Here is a 20345-nt window from a genome sequence, read left to right on the forward strand (position 1 = left end):
ATGATGGACGCTGCTTTTCTGAGGTACCGCTCCTTGAAGATGTCCTGGATAGTACCGAGACCAGTGCCTATGGTGGAGCTGTTTACAACTCTGCAGCTTATTTCGATCCTGTGCAGTAGCCCTCACCCCCATACCAGATGGTGATGCAGACAGTTAGGATGCTCTCCCCCATACACCTGTAGAAATTTGCAAGTGTTTTAGGTGACTGACTCTCAAGCTCCTAATGGAACGTAGCTGTTGTTGTGTCTTTATAGCTGCATTGACATGTGTTGGGTCCAGGTTAGATCCTCACAGATATTGACACACAAATACTTGAAACAGCTGGCTCTTGAAACTGAAACCTTGTTTCCAAAGAAACTGGAATGGATAATTAAAGCTGAGTGTGGTTCAGGTCATGCATTAGCCTCTTTAGATTGTGCTAAGATGTACAACAACATCAGGCTCAGTTCCAACACCAGAATCCATTTCCATTGATAATTTTTCTATTATGTCATTACATACAGAATGTCAATTACTGAAATTTTCTGGAAAGAAAAATGGTTTCTCAGACATGAGACTGAAGAGAACATGAACAATGTGGTGCACTTTGGTTTTGGGCTTCTGTTCAATCTTCCTCCGAAGAAAGAGAGAATATTTATTATAGGTTAATCCTGATACAGGTCAAGAATAAACCTGCCCCGAAAACTGTCGTCATGTATAAGGATTGCATCTTTAAAATGAGGCTTTATAAGTAATCTATGGGCTTACAAGGTTTATTTGGCAATTGACAGCCTTTTCAGAAGTCTGCCCGAGGTCTTACATTAGCACAAATTGATTTATTTGTCTTTTAATCAATGTCTGACGGAACAAAAATGACCATTGTATATAGGTTCAAGTGAGGTTAATCCATGTCAGGTCAGATATGGGTTCCTGAAAAACTATTTAAAAAATACTGAAACCATGTATGTTAGCCTGAATTATGGTTAGAGTTTTAAGGATTTTAAGTCATCAAGAGTGATTTAATTAGCACTGATGAGCTTGTTTGGAATCCCTTGTTAATGCAGGAATATTCATAAAGGGTTCCCTTCCAGTGTTATAAGGTGAAATGCTGTTCACAAAGCACGCAAATGCAGAAGGTATTAATTCAAGTGATAACTCATTTATTCATCTATCCTTCCTTCCTTCCTCCCTCCTTCCCTCTTTCCTCCCTCCTTACCTCCTTTCCCCCTTCCCTCCCTCCCCTCCTTCCTTCTCTTCCTTCCCTCCTTCTCTTCCTTCCCTCCTTCTCTTCCTTCCCTCCTTCTCTTCCTTCCCTCCTTCTCTTCCTTCCCTCCTTCCCTCTTTCCTCCCTCCTTACCTCCTTTCCCCCTTCCCTCCCTCCCCTCCTTCCTTCCTTCTCTTCCTTCCCTCCTTCTCTTCCTTCCCTCCATCCCTCTTTCCTTCCACCACGGAATAAGCCCTCCGAGCTGCACCGCCCAGAAAGCTCCAATATAATTCTAGTCTAAAGCACAGAGCAGCTTACAATGACCAATTAACCTACCAAGCAGTATGTTTTCAGCCTGTGGGAGGAAATTCATGGAATCACGGGGAGAATATACAAACTCCTAAGACTATAAAAGAAGTATTGTTGATGGGATTTTATGGAGATCTGACATAGGAGGCCATTTAGCCCACTGAGTCTATGTCATAAAACCATAGCATATTGAGTAGAATCAGGCCATCAGCCCATCAAGTCTGCTCTATCATTCCATCATGGCTGATCTATAATCTCTCTCAATCCCATTCTCTTGATTCTCCCCATAACCTTTGACACCCTTACTAATCAAGAACCTAGCAACCTCCACTTTAAGTTTGACTTGGTCACAGATTCATTACCTTCTGGCTAAAGAAGTTCCTCCACATCTCTGTTCTAAAGGGATATCTTCTAGACATGAGGTGTAGAATGAGGTCCCTCCACTTTCTTCTAAACTCCAGCGAGTACAGGCTCAAAGCCATCAAACACTACTTGTGTTAGCCTACATTCCTGGGACCTTTCTTGTAAACCTTTACTTAATCTATATTATGCAATGTAATTAAAATGCTAAAATAATGTGAATTTATAATGTTCTTGTGACAGAGGAAGCACGACTCACTATTGAGGCATTTCTCCGAAAGGGACAAGAAGATGGAAGCAATGAAGGGTGGCAATTGCTGCAAACGATTCATCTCCTTTCAGCCATTGACTCAGTAAGTGGAAAAGTGAACTGATAATGTAGATTCATTCAGTACATGACACAAAGAAGTCATTTTAGAAAGAAATTTCCGATGGTCTTTTTTTGGATTGGTATGCCAACGGATGCTTCCATTACAAGACATGACAAATTTTTTCTCTCAGATATATCCAGCTTACTTGATTTTGTTTGATAATATAGATCACTGGGGAACAATAGAGCTTTATTTATGGTATGAAGAAAGTCAAACCTTAAATGATAATATTGTCTTTTTAGTAGTTTGAAAGTTGTGTTTGTTGTCAGGCACCCACTATACGGAGCAATAAAGAGCCGATGTTTCAGGCCGAGACTCTTCATCAGGTGAAGGGTCTCAGCCCAAAATGTTGGCTCTTTCTGATCTGCTGAGTTCTTCCTGCATTTTGTTTGTGTTGCTGTGGATTTCCAGCATCTGCAGAATCTCTTGTGTCTTTGAGTTTATTGTCATATGTGCAAATACATTCACTCACAGGCCACTTTGTTAGATACCTCCTGTACCTAATAAAGTGGTCATTGAGTGTATGTTCATGATCTTCTGCTGCTGTAGCCCATCAAGGTTTGATGTTTTGTGTGTTCATGGCTGCTCTTCTACACACCACTGTTGTAACACCTGGCTACTTGAGTTACTGTCACCTTTCTGTTAGTTTTAAATAGTCTGGCCATTCTCTTCTGACCTCTCTCATTAACAAAGTGTTTTCTTCCTCAGAATTGATGCTCACAGGATGTTTTATGTTTCTCTGTAAACTCTAGAGATTGTTGTGCATGAAAATCTCTGAAGGTCAGCAGTTTCTGAAATACTCAAACCAGTCCATCTGACATCAACAATGGTCAAAGTTGCTTAGATTACATTCCTGCCCTATTCTGATGTTTCCTCTGAACAACTGAACCTCTTGATCATGTCTGCTTGCATTTATGAGTTGAGTTATTGCCTTATGACTGGCTGATGAGATACTTGCATTAATGAGCAGGTGTACCTAATAAAGAGGTACTCATTGTATTTTCACGGGTGCAGTGGAAAACCTATTTAGGTGCATAGTATCAGGAATGCAAATCTTCACAAGAAGAGCATAAATTAAGTGCTAGAGATTTGCAGATGCTAGAAATCCAGAGCAACACACACAAAATGCTGGAAGAACTCAGCAGATTAGGCAGTGTCAATGGAATGGAATGGAATAAACAGTCAATGTTTCAGGCTGAGTCCCTTTGTTGGGACTGGAGAGGAAGGGGGAAGAAGCCAGAATATGGTGAGGAATGGGAAGGAGCACAAGGTGGGAGGTGAGAGGTGAGACCAAGTGAAGGGGAAGGTGGGTGAGTGGGGGAGGCGGATGTAGTGTGAAGTTGGGAGATGATAGGTGTAAGGGCTGAAGAAGAAGGAATCTGATTGGAGAGGTGAGTGGATCATGGGAGACAGGGAAGTGGGAGAGGCACCAGGGGGAGGCACATGGCAGGTGAGGAGAAGAAAAGGGGTAAGAAGGGAGACAGAATGGGGAATGGAAAAGGAGAAAAGGGGGAGTGGGAGAAATCATTTGAAGTGAGAAAAATTGACGTTGGAGGCTACCTAGATGAAATATGAGGTGTTGCTCCTCCAACCTGAGAGTGGCCTCATTGTGTCAGTAGAGGAGGCCATGGACAGACATATCGGAATGGGAATGGGAACTGAAATTCCTGGGAAAGCCCACCATTTGTTGTGGTTGGAGTGAAAGTAGTCTACGAAGCAATTCTCCTAATCTATGTAGGGCCTCACTGTTGTAGAGGAGGCCACACCAGGAGCCTCAGATACTGATAGACTTGCAGGTGAGGTGTTGCCTCACCTATAGGGACTGTTTGGGGTCCTGAATGGCAGTGAGAGAGGAGGTGTAGGGTGCTGCTTCAATGTGTAGATCGAGTTTTTGTTCTGGAATACTAAAGCACACTACAGTAGGACTTCCAACTCACAGAGACTGGGAAGATCTCATACCAAATTAGTTGATGAAGTAAGAAAATCATCTCATAAACATACTGTAATTTCAGAAGGAGATGTTGGACTAAACATGCAACACGAACACCAATTCTATTTTTGTAGTGCGTGGCATGAGTTTTGTACTAAGCACAACTGTGTGATCTGGACTGTCAAAGCGACTGGCATTTCTGGCTTTGAGCTTGACCCTTATGGCTTTTCCAGCATGCTGGAAGTGCACCATCTGCTTGGATGCAAAACATGCTGCTGGACTTAATCCTCTGTCAATCAGCAGGAGGCGCTGGTAATTCATTGTTGTTTGGCAAAAGTGATCAAGTCCTTCGGGTGTCTGTTTAACAACAGCGTGCTTTCCAATAAAGCAGCTCATTGAGAGGTCTGTCTGGGGATGCTGAAATTTCCAGTCTTCCCCTGCAGGGTTGTGCTTTAGACAGTACTACATCACTGCGTCATGTTAAATTTAATACATTGTTTCAGTCTTGGACTCCTCCCATACATCCTACAATATCTCTGACCTCCTACTGTGATGCAGAATGTAACACAGCACAAGAACAAGGACTGTTAGGCTGGGTAACAGCTTCTTGCCCCGGGCTGTGAGATTCTGACACCACCCAGTACACATTACTTATGACAGTGCCAGTAGCGTGATAGTGTTGTATATTGAACTATATGTTGTATGTGCACTTTATGTCAACTTGTATATACAGAATATTTTTATCTGCTAATACTATTGTGTTTATATTAGTTTATATGTTGTATGTGATATATGTGCTGTGCTTTGCACTTTAGTCCCTGAGGAACATTGTTTCGTTTAACTGTATACATATGTACAGTTGAATGACAAACTTTAACCTGAACTTTGCTAAGTACTCTGTGTGTTTCTCAGATGTTTAACAGTTAGTAACTTCTGTAATTTGAACACGACTACCATGACATTCCTATTTCCACCACTATTTTCTTTATCAGCGCCCCTCTGTTCAGTCACGGAACCTTGCTCTCTTGTCTTCTTCTTCCTTCCCTCCTTCCTCTTTGAACCTGCTGGAGGAACTCTGTGAGTCAGTCAGCATCTGTGGAGGAAAATGGACAGTTGATTGTTTCGGTTTGAGATGGGGAAGAAAGAGGGGAGATAGCCGGTATAAAAAGGTGTGGAGCAAGAGCAGGTGGGTGATAGGAGGGTCGAGGTGAGGGAGGTGATGGGCAGGTGAGGGAGAGGTCCCCTTCCCTCCTGCCCTTTATTCCATGCTCCACTTTGCTCTTCCATTAGATTCTACCTTCTTCAGCCCTTTGTCTCATCCACCAATCACCTCCCAGCTTCTTACATCATTATCCACCTCACCTGGATCCACCCATTACCCACCATCATCCCTTCTTCCCATTATTGAACATCTCCCTTTTCTTTCTAGTTGCAATAAAGCGTTTTGCCTGTCCACTTCCCTCCACAGATGCTGCCTGACCTGCTGAGTTCCAACAGTGTCCTTGTATGTTATTCCACATTTCCAGCATTTGCAGACTGTTCTGTCTCTTCTTTAAACTTGCTTATCTCTTTAATCTGAAATATAATTTCCCTCTCCATCAATGTTGCTGACCCCACTAAATATTCCCAATGTTTTTAGTTTTTATTTTAACCTATGTTTCTCCCTGGGAACAGAAAATTAATGCAATATAATACTATATTCTGATGAAGAGTCTACCATCTGAAATATTCACTCTGTTCAGCACCACAAGACATACTTAGGAGCAGATTTAGGCCGGTCTACTCTAACATTTCATCATGGCTCAATTATTATCCCTCTCAACCCCATTCTCCCACCTTCTCCCCATAACCTTTACTATTCAAGAATCTATTAGCCTCTGCTTTAAATATACCCAATGACTTGGCCTCCATAGCTGTCTGTGGCAATGAATTCCACAGATTCACCATACTTTGGTTAATGAAATTCCTCCTCATCCCTGTTCTAAAGGGATGTCCCTCTTTTTTAAGGCTGTGCCCTCTGGTCCTAGACTTTCTCACAGCAGGACATATCCTCTCCACATCCACTTTATCTAGGCCTTCAGTAGGTTTCAATGAGATCCCCCCCCCCCCCATTCTTCTGAACTCCAGAGAGTACAGGCCCAAAGCCATCAAACACTCCCCATACATTAACCCCAGGATCATTCTCAACACTTAGTTCTATAGACTGTGAAGTGTTTCCAGCATCTTCAGTTTTTACTTCAGAGTTTCCATGTCTGGGTTTTTAATTATTTAATATTTTAGTGTTATTTTGGTAGTCACTACTGAGATTGTCAATGCTACTTTAAAATCAGTATCCATTAGTTTTGCTCAGATTTTAATTGAAAAACAGATCTGTATTTCCCTTCCTATGTAGGAAGTTGGATGGCAGCATGGAGATACATCTCTGTAAGACACTCCTTCCCTCTGCTAGCCTGCAGGTCACCTGCTTAGTCCCCGCTGATCAGGGTCACATTAAGCCGTGGGGGCAGGTGGTGGATGATCGTATGAGCAGCTGGTGCACATCACAAGTCCTGGTCATGCAACCACTGACACCAGGCAGACAATCTCTGAAGAGTATTGATAATGGCTGGGGTCACCTGACTTGTAAAGACACTGCCCAGAAGAAGGCAACGGCAAACCACTTCTGTAAAAGAAAATTTCCAGTAACAATCATGCCCACATCATATAACACAGCACATGAAGAATGAGTAATGGAGAAGAGATTCTGACCACTGAATTAGTGCTTCTTGATGAAGACAGGGAGCAGCTCAAAGTGATATTTATCTATATTTGTCAAACTTATGATCTGCTTTCCAAAAAAAAACACAATAGCCCTCAGGAGCTCTACACCTTGAGCCCAGTTTATGTGTAATGATTAAGTATAACATAAATGTGATTTTCTTTATCCTTTGCCCATATAAAACAAACCTACCTTATGTTATACCTCTTTCAGGAGATACTATGGGGTATGGTGAATACAGGGCTGCCTTTAATTCTTCTAAAATGCCTGGATCTCTTCCTGACTTTTCCATCGGAAAACAAGACTGCAGTAAGGGAAACACAGACACAAGACAAGAGTACTTTATTTGAAGAAACTATAACCCATGTAAGTTGGCGACTTCAGTTTTGCGATTGTGCTTTATTACTGTCATGCATACTGAAATACAATGTTGTTTGCATGTGGTTCAGGCAGATTATTCCATAGGAATATACATTGTGATAGAGAGAGAGGTGGAACACAGAACTTTGTAAAAGCTGCCGAGAAATGCTGTCCAGGTAAACAAGAAATATTTAATGGCCACAATGGGTCGGGCTGGGAGATCATGAGAAGTCAGTTCATTAATCTGATAATGGTGGGATAGAAGCTGTCTTTGAGTTTGTTGGTATGTGTTTTCAGGCCTGTCTAATAGAAGTTGGGAGGGTGCTGGTGGGAGAAGAGAGAGAATCTAGGGTGGGTGTGGTCTTTGATTATGTTGGCTGCTTTCACAAGAGATGGAGGCTGGATGCTGGTTTATGTGAAGGAATAGGCTTCTTTCACAACTCTTTTGTGATCTTAAGCACAACAGTTGCCACGTCGAGTATAACCAACTGAAATCCAGCATACATTTACTGTTCAAGACATCAAATTCAAAATGAGAAAAGTTTCGTGGCAAAATATCAATTTATCTATTCCTCCAATTTTCAAAGTTCAAAGTAACTTTATGACCATGTACAACCCTCAGAATCATTTTCTTGTGGGGCTACTCAATAAATCCATAGTAGAATAATAACCATAATAGAATCATTGACAGACTGCAGCAGCTGGACTTTCAACCAGTGTGCAAAAGATGACAAACTGTGCAAAAACAAAAGGAATAAAAGAAATAATAATAATTAATGAATAAGCAATAAATATTGAGAACATTAGATGAGAAGTCCTTGAAAGTGAATCCATAGGTTTGGGCAATGTTTCAGTGATGGGGCAAGTGAAGTTAAGTGTAGTTATCCCCTCTGATTCAGTAGCCTGATGGTTGTGGTATGGTAACTGTTCCTGAACCTGGTGGTGTGAGTCCTGAGGCTCCTATATCTCGTTCCTGATGGCAACAGCGAGAAGAAAGCATGGCCTGAGTGGTGGGGGTCCCGATGATGGATGCTGCTTTTCTGCAACAATGCTCTGTGTAGATGTGCTCAGAGATGGGGAGGGCTCTATCCCTGATGGACTGGGCCATATCCTTTACTTTTTGTAGGACTTTCTGTCAAGAGCACTGGTGTTTCCATACCAGGCTGTGATGCAACCAGTCAATATACTCTTCACTACACATCTATAGAAGTTTGTCAAAGTTTTAATTGTCATGCCAAATCTTCACACATTCCTAAGCAAGTAGAGATGCTGCCATGCTTTCTTTGTAATTGCACTTATGTGCTAGACCCAGAACAGGAGCTCTGAAACGCTAACATTGGGGAATTTAAACTTGCTGACCCTCTCCACCTCTGATCCTCTCATGAGGACTGTCTTATGGACCTTTGGTTTTCTCCTCCTGAAGTCAATAATCAGCTACTTGGTCTTCCTGACATTGAGTGAGAGGTTGTTGTTGTGGCTTGACTCAGCCAGATTTTCATTCTCCCTCCTAAACGCTGATTTATAGACAATAGACAATAGACAATAGGTGCAGAAGTAGACCATTCGGCCCCTCCAGTCTGCACCGCCATTCTGAGATCATGGCTGATCATTCACTATCAATACCCAGTCCCTGCCTTGTCCCCATATCCCTTGATTCCCCTATCCATCAGATATCTATCCAGCTCCTTCTTGGAAGCATCCAGAGAATTGGCCTCCACCATCTTCCGAGGCAGTGCATTCCACACCTCCACAGGAGGAAGAAGCTCTTCCTCAACTCTGTTTTAAATAACCGACCTCTTATTCTCAATCCATGCCCTCTGGTACTGGACTCTCCCAACATCTGGAACATATTTCCTGCCTCAATCCTATCAAATCCTTTAATTATCTTAAACGTTTCAATCAGATCCCCTCTCAATCTCCTCAATTCCAGTGTGTACAAGCCCAATCTCTCCAATCTCTCTGCGTAAGACAGCCCTGCCATCCCAGGAATCAACCTAGTGAATCTATGCTGCACTTCCTCAATTGCCAGAATGTCCTTCCTTAAACCTGGAGACCAAAACTGTACACAATATTCCAGGTGTGGTCTCACCAGGGCCCTGTACAAATGCAAAAGAACATCCTTGCTCTTGTATTCAATTCCCCTTGTAACAAAGGCCAACATTCCATTTGCCCTCTTCACTGCCTGTTGCACTTGCTCATTCACCTTCATTGACTGGTGAACTAGGACTCCTAGGTCTCTTTGCATTTCTCCCTTACCTAACTCTACACCGTTCAGACAATACTCTGCCCTCTTGTTCCTGCTTCCAAAGTGGATAACTTCACATTTATTCACATTGAATGACATCTGCCAAGTATCTGCCCACTCACTCAGCCTATCCAAGTCTCCCTGTATTCTCCTAACGTCCCACTTGTTACCACTTTTGATTTGGCCTATGACAGTAGTAACATCAGCAAACTTAAATATGGTTTGTATGTGGCACATAGCTTTGTGGACTGCCTGTGCTGATGGAGATTGTGGAGGATATGTTATTGCCAATTCAAACTGACTACGTCTACAAGTGAGGAAATTGAGCATCCAGTTGCACAAGGAGGTACCGAGACCAATGTCTTGAAGTTTATTGATTAGTTTTGAGGGGATGATAGTTTTGAATGCTGAGCTGTAGTTGATAAAGAGTATCCTATTGTATGATCTTTGCTGTCCAGATGTTCTGGTTAAGTGAAGAGTCAATGAGATGGCAACTGCTGTGGATCTGTTGCACCAGAAAGCAAATTGGACTGGATCCAAGTTGCTTCTCAGGCAAGAGTTGATTATATTTCATCACCAAACTTTCAAAACATTTCATCACTGTGGATGTAAGTGCTACAGAATGATAGTCATTGAGGCAGGTTACCACATGTTTCTTAGGCAAAGATATAAGTGCAGCCTGCTACAAGCCGGTGGGTACCTCAGACTGCCAAGGCGAGAGGTTAACGATCTCAGTGAACTCTCCAGTCAGTTGATCAGCACAGGTCTTTAGTACTTGGCCTGGTATTCTGTCCAGAGTGGAGGCTCCCTGTGGGTTCACTCTCGCATGTTGGCTTCAGGGAGACTGAAATCACAGGGTCACCAGAGGCTGTGGCAGTTTTCATGGTCAAAGTTAGCTCAGAGGGCATTGAGCTCACCCGGAAGTGAAGCCGTGTCACCTATGTCACTTGATTTTACTTTATAAGAGATGATAGTATTCAAGCCCTGACACAACTGTTGAGCATCGCCTGTTGATTCACGTTAGTTTGGAATTGCCCCTTCATGCATGAGATGGCTTTCCGAAGATTGTACCCAGACCTCTTGTGACTTCCTTGGTCGCCAGACTTGAATGCCTCTGACGATGTCCTCAAGGATTGCAGATCTCACCGTTCACACAGGGCTTCTGGTTGGGAAGACTGAATGATTTTGTGGGGACACACTCATCTACAACCATTTTTATAAAGTCCATGACAACCATGCTGTATTCACACAGATCAACAGACGAGTCCTTGAACATGGTGCAGTCCATCAATTTAAAGATTGGAATACAATTGGAAATGGAAGCACAGATTGTGATCCATGGATGGATTAGATATATTGTTCAACTATGATTTTGAACCTATGATTTATTATTTTGGTCTTAGAAAACTATGGATAACTTCTCCAGCTTTTGTTAAAAGGATTCTGCCATGCTGTCAATTTAGAAGATTTCAGACAAATATACATCTTGTTAGAATTTTGTGCTTATATGTATCAAATGGAATAAGTCTTACATTTTGTTTTTTAAAATTATTGAAATAAAATTAATACAAATACAAATAATTCTGCAGATGCTAGAAGTCCAGAGTCATCTTCTTCTGGAGTATAGGCCATGGATGACCTCCCCTTTTTGTGTTTATCAATGTTTCTATAATCCATTGTATCCGCTGTATAGGCGGTTGGTCTGTGCAGCTTCACCAGACCCTGGTTGGCCGGCCTTACCACTTTCACCTGTCATGACGGGGACATAGGATTGGACTTTGAGAGGCAGAATTCTAGAGGAACATACACAAAATGAAGGAGGAACTCAGCAGGTCAGGTAGCATCTATACAGAGGAATAAACAGTTGACGTTACAGGCCTAGAACCTTTATCAGGACTCAATTTTAAAAATAAAAGTACTACTTGTTTCACCTTGTTTGTTGAATATTTGAAGTTAATATTCACGGTAAAGGAACATTCTTCCAATGTTCTTCCTAATGTCATCTCTGGATAATCAGGCCAGTGATTTCAGAATGATGTCATGGTTTCTGTTCAACATGAACAGAATGAAAACTGACTGATATTGCAACTTGAGGAGGCATTGATGTTCAAGCCGAATCAGTTCAGTGTCAGCAAGCGTCCTGACTCTTCTGGGGATAATTTTACATTTCCTTTTGCATTTCTTGTCAGGTGAACCTGGGCATAGGTTGAAGGTGGGAGGGAGAGAGATTCAAAGGGAACCTGAGGGGTAACTCTTTCACCCAGAGGGTTAGACTAGATTAGATTAGATTCAACTTTATTGTCATTGTGCCGAATACAGATACAAAGCCAATGAAATGCTGTTAGCATCTAACCAGAAATGCAGAGAATAGTGTTTACTGGAGTTCTTTGCGGTCCGATACGGGACAATTGTCATACCATACTGAGATGCAGTTGGTGAGTATGCTCTCAATGATACAGCGGTAGAAGTCCGTCAGTATCCTGGGACAGAGGTGAGTTTTCTTGATGCTCCGAAAGAAATAAAGGCACTGTTGCGCCTTTTTGATCAGGATGGAGGAGTTCAGGGATTAGGTGAAATCCTCAGAAATGTGGACACCAAGGAATTCGAAGCTTGATACACGCTCCACTATAGCTCCGTTGATGTGGATGGGGATGTGAGTGTGGCTCCTAGCATGCCTGAAGCCCATAATGGTCTCCTTGGTCTTCTGGGTATTAAGGGCCAGGTTGTTGTCGGCACACCATGTGGCCAGGTGCTGAACCTTGTCCCTGTAGGCCGTCTCGACATCCCCTCTGATCAGGCCAATCACCGTGGTGTCATCTGGGAACTTGATTATGAAGTTAGAACCATGTACAGGAACGCAGTCATAGGTGAAAAGGGAGTACAGAAGAGGGCTTAGCATACAGCCTTGAGGCATGCTGATATTCATGGTGATGCACCATCAATAACTCACTCTGAGACGTAAAGGCGAGATATCAGCTTTTATTGACTGGAAGAAGGAACAAGCAGTGAGTGACCACCATACTACGTCCTGGAGACTGAGAGGCCGGGCTCAGGCCTCAATCGCCTTTATACAGGGGTCTGTGGGGGGAGCCACAGGAGCAGTCAGCAGGAGGCGTGTCCAGACAGGTATATGTAGTTCACCAAACACGGTGAGAGTGGAGGAGGAGAGGTTGTCTAACTTAACAGATTGGGGTCTGTTAGTCAGAAAGTCCAAGGTCCAAATGCAGAAGGATGAGCTGATACCAAGCTGGCAAAGTTTGGTGATCAGCTTGGAGGGGGTCACAGTATTGAATGCTGAACTAAAGTCAATGAACAGCATTCTGACATAAGAGTTGGGGCTGTTGAGGTGAGTCAGGGCAGAATGAAGTGCCGTGGAGATGGTGTCCTCTGTTGACCTGTTGGTGCAATAGGTAAATTGATGTGAGTCCAGACTAGTGGACTGCATGTGGAACCAGCTGCCAGAGGAAGCGGTTGAGGCATTAGCTGAGTTAAAAACTATTTGGACTAGTACATGGATAGGAATGGTTTGGAAGGATGTGGGACAAAGGTAGGCAACTGGAAATAGCTCAGATGGAAATGCTGGTCGGAATGGATGAGTTGAGCTAAATGTACGTATCGCTCTATTAATGAGATATATATATATATATATATATATATATATATATATATATATATATATATGTACTTACTCTGCAGTAATAAACCTTGACATGCAACTCCAAAATATCTACTAAACATTGACTGGTCTTTCCTGCAGGTGATGGTTAATTTGTGTACCCAAGTTTCTGCTGTGGAGGCAATGATTCAAAATGATGACCTTGGGCGTCTCATCTTTGCAGTTGTCTCCCAGTGGGACCAGTGTTCTTCCTGGAAGAAGTATACATCTCATGTACTGCGGGCAATTTCAAAAACACCTTCTAAAAATACTGTCAGATACCTTCATGGTGAGTACACACTTCCTCTTTCTGTACTCCTGTTGACATTGATGTCTGGAATTTAAATTTGTGTTAAATTTTACATTCCTAAAGTGTGATTCTGCAGTTTTTACCGATAAAAATTAAAATTTAGCTCATTTCAGATGATTGTTTAGTTGAAGTTTGATAAATTTGTTCAAAAATATTAGAACATACTAGAACCTCCATCAATGTTCTTTTATTTTTGCTTGCATATTACTTGTACACGGCATGAAGGTAAGAAAGTGAATTAGCTGAGTCCATGGCCAGATCAGCCACGATCTTATTGAAAGGCAGAGCAGGCTCAGCGGGCCAGGTGATTCCTTATTCTTATGTTCTTATGTTATATTTTTTCACAGACAGTAATATTGTGCAGAAGTGCATTCAAAGTTTATCAGCGATGGCCAGCAGACTGCCAGTCTCTGTTGCAGCTCAGGCAGCTGTCAATATCATCTGCTTTGTGAAGGATTCCTGTCAGATTTCTGCAGAGTTACTTGCTGATTTTGAGAAGAATGAGGGTTACGAACTGCTGAATATGATGTTGCTTGGGCAAGTACAACTAAATCTCTTGATGCTTGGAAGGAAATTTGCATAAATAAATAAATAAATAAAATTATGCTTTAAATGCTGAACACGAGATTCTGCAGATGCTGGGAATCCAGAGAAATGCACACTAAATGCTGGAAGAACTTGGGAGGTCAGGCAGCATCTATGGAGAGGAATAAGCAGTCAATGTTTCAGTCTGAGATCTTTCACCAGGATCAGGGGTTCCCAACTTTTCTTATGCAATGGACCCATACCATTAACTGAGGGTTCTGTGGACCACGGTTGGGAACCCCTGATCGGGACTGTTTATAACCTTCCATAAATATTGCTATTCGGCTAAGTTCCTGCAGCAAATTAGTGTGATTCTTTAAACGATGGATAACTTTTGCCCTTCTTTGCCGAGCCCTTCATCAACTTGCCCAACATAGAGTTACCTCACATTTGCTATGTACATTTCTTCAATGTGATAATAGATTCCAGAGTGTGATAAATTCTTGAGTTTGGATCTCAAGTTGGGAAAGAGAATAGAACGTAGAACACGGATCAAAGTTTGCAGCGGGATATGGACCCGCTGGACAAATGGGCTGAAAAATGGCAGGTGGAATTTATTGTAAGTAAGTATGAGATGTTGCACTTTGAGAGGACAAACCAGTGTAGAACTTACACGGTGGCCGGCAGGGTACTGTGAAGTGCAGTAGAACAGAGGGATCTTGGAATACAGATCTATAATTCCTTGAAAGTGGCATCACCGGTAGGCAGCATCGTAGAGAAGCTTTTGACACATTGGCCTTTATAAATCAAGGGATTGAGTACAGGAGTTGTGATGTTAATTTGAAACTGTATAAGATGTTGGTGAGGCCTAATTTGGAACATTGTGTGCAGTTTCGGTTGCCAATCTACAGCAAAAATGTCAATAAGATTGAAAAAGTGCAGAGAAAATTTGCAAGGATGTTGCCAGGACTTGAGGACATGAGTCCTCCAAAAGGTTGAATAAGGGACTTTATTCACAGGAGAATGAGGGGAGATTTGATAGAGGTCAACAAAATTAAGAGGGGTATAGATAGGGTAAATGCAAGCAGGCTTTTTCCACTGGTGTTCAGTGGGACCACAACTAGAGGTCATGGTTTAAGGGTGAAATGTGAAGTGTTTAAGGGGAACATGAAAGGAAACTTATTGACCTCAGGAGGAAGTGCCAGCTGAAATAGTGGATGCAAGTTGATTTCAACATTTAAGAGAAGTTTGGAAAAGTACATGGATGGGAGGATTATGGAGAGCTAGGTCTGGGAGCAGGTTGTTGGGACTAGGCAGATTTATAATTTGGCATGGATTAAATGAACTGAAGGGCCTGTTTCTGTTCTGTACTGTAGTGTTTTATGACTCAATCAGTAACAGGCCCTTCAACCCATCATTTCTGTGTCGTCCATGCTGCCAAGTTAAATTAATCCCATTTTTCTGTAGGTCCATATCTCTCTATTCCTTATGTCCTTATTTAGATGTCTCCATCTAAATGCCCCTTGTGTGGCTACCATATCTACATCAACCATCTCCCTTGTCAGCACCATCTAGACACCAATCACTATTTGTGTAAAACAAATGTCCTGCACATTTCCTTAAAATTTCCCCCTCACCTTTGAGCTATGCTCTCTAGTATTTGACATTTCTGTCCTGGGAAAAGTATTCTGATGCTCTGCCCTCATTCCTGTAATGTTACATCCAGAACTTCACACAATACTCCAAATGTGGTTAAACAGAATGTTTGTACATCTGCCACATGACTTTGACTTTTATACCAACACAACCGATATGCTTTACACTGTCTTTATGATAGAAACATAGAAACATAGGTGCAGGAGTAGGCCATTCGGCCCTTCGAACCTGCACTGCCATTCAGTATGATCATGGCTGATCTTCCAACTCAGAACCCTGTACCTGCTTTCTGTCCATACCCGTTGATCCTTTTAGCCACAAGGGCCATATCTAACTTCCTCTTAAATATAGCCAATGAACCGGCCTCAACTGTTTCCTGTGGCAGAGAATTCCACAGATTCACCACTCTCTGTGTGAAGAAGATTTTCCTCATCTCAGTCCTAAAAGGCTTCCCCATTATCCTTAAACTGTGACCCCTCGTTCTGGACTTCCCCAACATTGGAAACAATCTTCCTGCATCTAGCCTGTCCAATCCCTTTAGAATTTTATACGTTGTAGCGGTGTGCTACATGCAGCGCTAAAATTACGACACAGAGTCGGTAACTGCAGTCGAAGGAAAAACTTTATTCGAAATCCTCAGCCTCACTTTTAAGCCTCCCTCAACCTGCCCCCCATGGTGCAGAGGCTCCAAAGCTCTGTGCTCACAAAGCCCCGTAGGCTATCTCCCTTAGCCGGAAAGCTGGCTAATTGTGAGCTGGTTCGGATGTGCCAGGAAATGGGTCGCCACATAACCCCCCCCCCCCCAGAACCGGCGATACACCCCCCAATGCCCACAGTCTAGGCCGGAACCTGCTTGGGAGGTCGGCCTCTGCGCCGAGGTGCCGGAAACTCGGCCGGTTGTGCCAGGTCCACATGGGCCGGTTTGAGGCGGTCCACCGTGAAAACCTCCTCTTTCCCCCCAACGACCAGCACGAACGTGGACCCGTTGTTCCGGAGCACCATAAACGGCCCCTCGTATGGCCGCTGCAGCGGTGGCCGGATGCCCGCCCCTTCGTACAAACACAAACTTACAATTCTGCAGGTCTTTGGGTACGCAGGTCGGGTTCCGCCCGTGCTGTGAAGTGGGTATGGGGGCCAGGTTACCGAGCTTCTCGCGTAGTCTGCCCAGGACTGCTGCGGGATCTTCCTCTTGCCCCCATGGGGCTGGTAGGAACTCCCCGGGGACGACCAGGGGCGCGACGTATACCAACTCGGCCGACGAGACGTGCAGGCGTCTTTGGGTGCTGTGCGGATGCCGAGTAGGACCCAGGGAAGCTCGTCCGCCCAGTTGGCTCCTCTCAGGTGGGCCATGAGGGCCGACTTCAGGTGACGGTGGAAACGCTCCACTAGCCCGTTCGACTGTGGGTGGTAGGCAGTTGTGTGGTGCAGCTGAGTCCCCAAAAGGCTGGCCATAGCTGACCACAGGCTGGAGGTGAACTGGGCGCCTCTGTCGGAGGTAATGTGGGCCGGTACACCAAAGCGAGATATCCAGGTGGTGATCAGGGCTCGGGCGCAAGATACGGAGGTGGTGTCGGTGAGCGGGACCGCCTCTGGCCATCTTGTGAACTGGTCCACGATAGTCAGGAGGTGCCGCGCTCTGCGCGACACTGGCAGGGGGCCCACGATATCCACGTGAATGTGGTTGAAATGCCGGTGGGCGGGATGGAACTGCTGCGGTGGGGCTTTGGTGTGCCGCTGCACCTTGGCCGTCTGGCAGTGCATGCACGTTTTGGCCCATTCACTGACCTGTTTGTGGAGTCCGTGCCAAACGAACCTGCTGGAAACCATCCGGACAGTCGTCCGGATGGAGGGATGCGCCAAGTTATGAATGGAGTTGAAAACACGGCAACGCCAGGCTGTCGGGACGACGGGACGGGGCTGGCCGGTGGCGACGTCACAGAGTAGGGTCCTCTCACCTGGGCCTACAGGGAGGTCCTGGAGCTGCAAACCGGAGACTGCGGTTCTGTAACTCGGAATCTCCTCATCTGCCTGCTGTGCCTCTGCCAGTGCCTCAAAGTCTACCCCTTGGGAAAGGGCATGAACGGTAGGGCGAGAGTGCGCATCCGCCACGACATTGTCCTTACCCGAGATGTGTCGGACATCCGTCGTGTATTCAGAGATGTAGGACAGGTGGCATTGCTGGCGGGATGACCAGGGGTCGGACGCTTTCGTAAACGCAAAGGTAAGCGGTTTGTGGTCCGTGAACGCGGTGAAGGGCCGACCTTCTAGGAAGTACCTGAAATGCTGGACTGCCAGGTAGAGTGCCAACAGTTCCCGGTCGAAAGCACTGTACTTGAGCTCGGGTGGCCGCAGGTGGTTGCTGAAAAACGCCAGGGGTTGCCAGCGACCTGCGATGAGTTGCTCCAGCTCCCCACCGACTGCCGTGTTAGATGCGTCCACTGTGCTGCCGTTCACGGCCCTCAGGGGGGGACCTGGTGCCCTGCTGCGGGTGTCATAACTCGTCGGAGGTAAAATGCTGATCTTGGCACTGGTATCGACCAAAAACCAGCGTCCCGACCTTCTATCCCACACATACAGGAGGCTATCCCGATGGCCAGCTGCCGTAGCCGTCAGCGGAGGAACTTGCAAGGTGGGCAACAACGGCGGGCTTCTGCGCCCCACCGCTGGTGGTAGAAGCACCAGTGTTCATTGGGCCGGGGGTTGGCGGGCTCTGCGGCCGGGCCAGGACTGGTTTGCTGCTGGGAGCATGGCTGGGAGATCCGTGCGATGGACGCCCCGCTCACCTTTTTGGCGTTCCACAGCAAGTCCGCCCGGGCTGCCACCTTCCGGGGGTCACTGAAATCCGCGTCGGACAGCAGCAGGCGTATGTCCTCGGGCAGCTGCTCCAGGAATGCCTACTCAAACATGAGGCAGGGTGTGTGTCCGTCGGCCAGAGACAACATCTCATTCATTAAAGCCGAAGGAGGTCTGTCGCCCAAGCCGTCCAGGTGCAGTAAACGGGCAGCCCGCTCGCGCCGTGAGAGTCCGAAAGTCCTGAGGAGCAGGGCTTTGAATTCCGTGTACTTGCCGTCTGCCGGGGGCGACTGTACGAACTCTGCGACCTGGGCCGCTGCATCCTGGTCGAGGGAGCTCACCACGTAGTAGTAGCGGGTGTCTTCTGAGGTGATCTGGCGAACGTGGAATTGGGCTTCCGCTTGCTGGAACCATAGGTTCGGTCGCTGTGTCCAGAAATCCGGCTGTTTCAATGAAACCGCATGAACAGAGGCGGCGTTGGTCATTTCTGGTCCAAAAATCGTTTGGACCGTCGGGGTCACCAATTGCAGCGGTATGCTACACGCAGCGCTAAAATTATGACACGGAGTCGGTAACTGCAGTCGAAGGAAAAAACTTTATTCGAAATCCTCAGCCTCACTTTTAAGCCTCCCTCAACCTGCCCCCCGTGGCGCAGAGGCTCCAAAGCTCTGTGCTTGCAAACCCCCGTAGGCTATCTTCCTTAGCCAGAAAGCTGGCTAATTGTGAGCCGGTTCGGATGTGCCAGGAAATGGGTCGCCACAACGTTTCAATAAGATCCCCCCTCAGTCTTCTAAATTCCAGTGTGTATAAGCCTAGTCGATCCAGTCTTTCTTTATATGAAAATCTTGCCATCCCAGGGATCAATCTGGTGAACCTTCTCTGTACTCCCTCTATGGCAAGAATGTCTTTCCTCAGATTAGGGGACCAAAACTGCACACAATATTCTAGGTGCGGTCTCACCAAGGCCTTGTATAACTGCAGTAGAACCTCCCTGCTCCTGTACTCAAATCCTTTTGCTATGAATGCCAACATACCATTTGCCTTTTTCATTGCTTGCTGTACCTGCATGCCCACCTTCAATGACTGGTGTACAATAACACCCAGGTCTCATTGCATCTCCCCTTTTCCTAATCGGCCACCGTTCAGATAATAATCTGTTTTCCTGTTCTTGCAACCAAAGTGGATAACCTCACATTTATCCACATTAAATTGCATCTGCCATGAAGTTGCCCACTCACCTAACCTATCCAAGTCACCCTGCATCCTCTTAGCACCCTCCTCACAGCTAACACCGCCGCCCAGCTTCGAGTCATCCACAAACTTGGAGATGCTGCATTTAATTCCCTCGTCTAAATCATTAATATATATTGTAATCAACTGGGGTCCCAGCACTGAGCCTTGCGGTACTCCACTAGTCACTGCCTGCCATTCTGAAAAGGTCCCATTTACTCCCACTCTTTGCTTCCTGTCTGCCAACCAATTCTCTATCCACATTAATACCATACCCCCAATACCGTGTGCTTTAAGTTTGCACACTAATCTCCTGTGTGGGACCTTGTCAAAAGCCTTTTGAAAATCTAAATATACTACATCCACTGGCTCACCCCTATCCACTCTACTAGTTACATCTTCAAAAAATTCTATAAAATTCGTCAGACATGATTTTCCTTTCACAAATCCATGCTGACTTTGTCTGATGATTTCACCTCTTTCCAAATGTGCTATTATCACATCTTTGATAACCGACTCTAGCATTTTCCCCACCACTGATGTCAGACTAACCGGTCTGTAATTCCCTGGTTTCTCTCTCCCTCCTTTTTTAAAAAGTGGGGTTACATTAGCCACCCTCCAATCCTCAGGAACTAATCCAGAATCTAAGGAATTTTGAAA

The 20345-nt window shown here is 44.9% G+C and overlaps 1 protein-coding gene across 1 annotated transcript in view; it reads left to right on the forward strand.

The window, feature by feature from the left end:
* Positions 1 to 20345, forward strand: part of wdfy4 (WDFY family member 4) — a 306893-nt gene that overhangs the window by 15852 nt on the left and 270696 nt on the right. The window contains exons 3-6 of the mRNA XM_059946114.1: positions 2096 to 2205; positions 7125 to 7277; positions 13274 to 13460; positions 13829 to 14018. Of these exons, the coding sequence (XP_059802097.1) occupies positions 2096 to 2205; positions 7125 to 7277; positions 13274 to 13460; positions 13829 to 14018 (640 nt within the window). The remainder of the gene's footprint in view (positions 1 to 2095; positions 2206 to 7124; positions 7278 to 13273; positions 13461 to 13828; positions 14019 to 20345) is intronic.

This window comes from Hypanus sabinus, chromosome 21 (assembly GCF_030144855.1).
Source record: "Hypanus sabinus isolate sHypSab1 chromosome 21, sHypSab1.hap1, whole genome shotgun sequence".
NCBI lineage: Eukaryota > Metazoa > Chordata > Chondrichthyes > Myliobatiformes > Dasyatidae > Hypanus > Hypanus sabinus.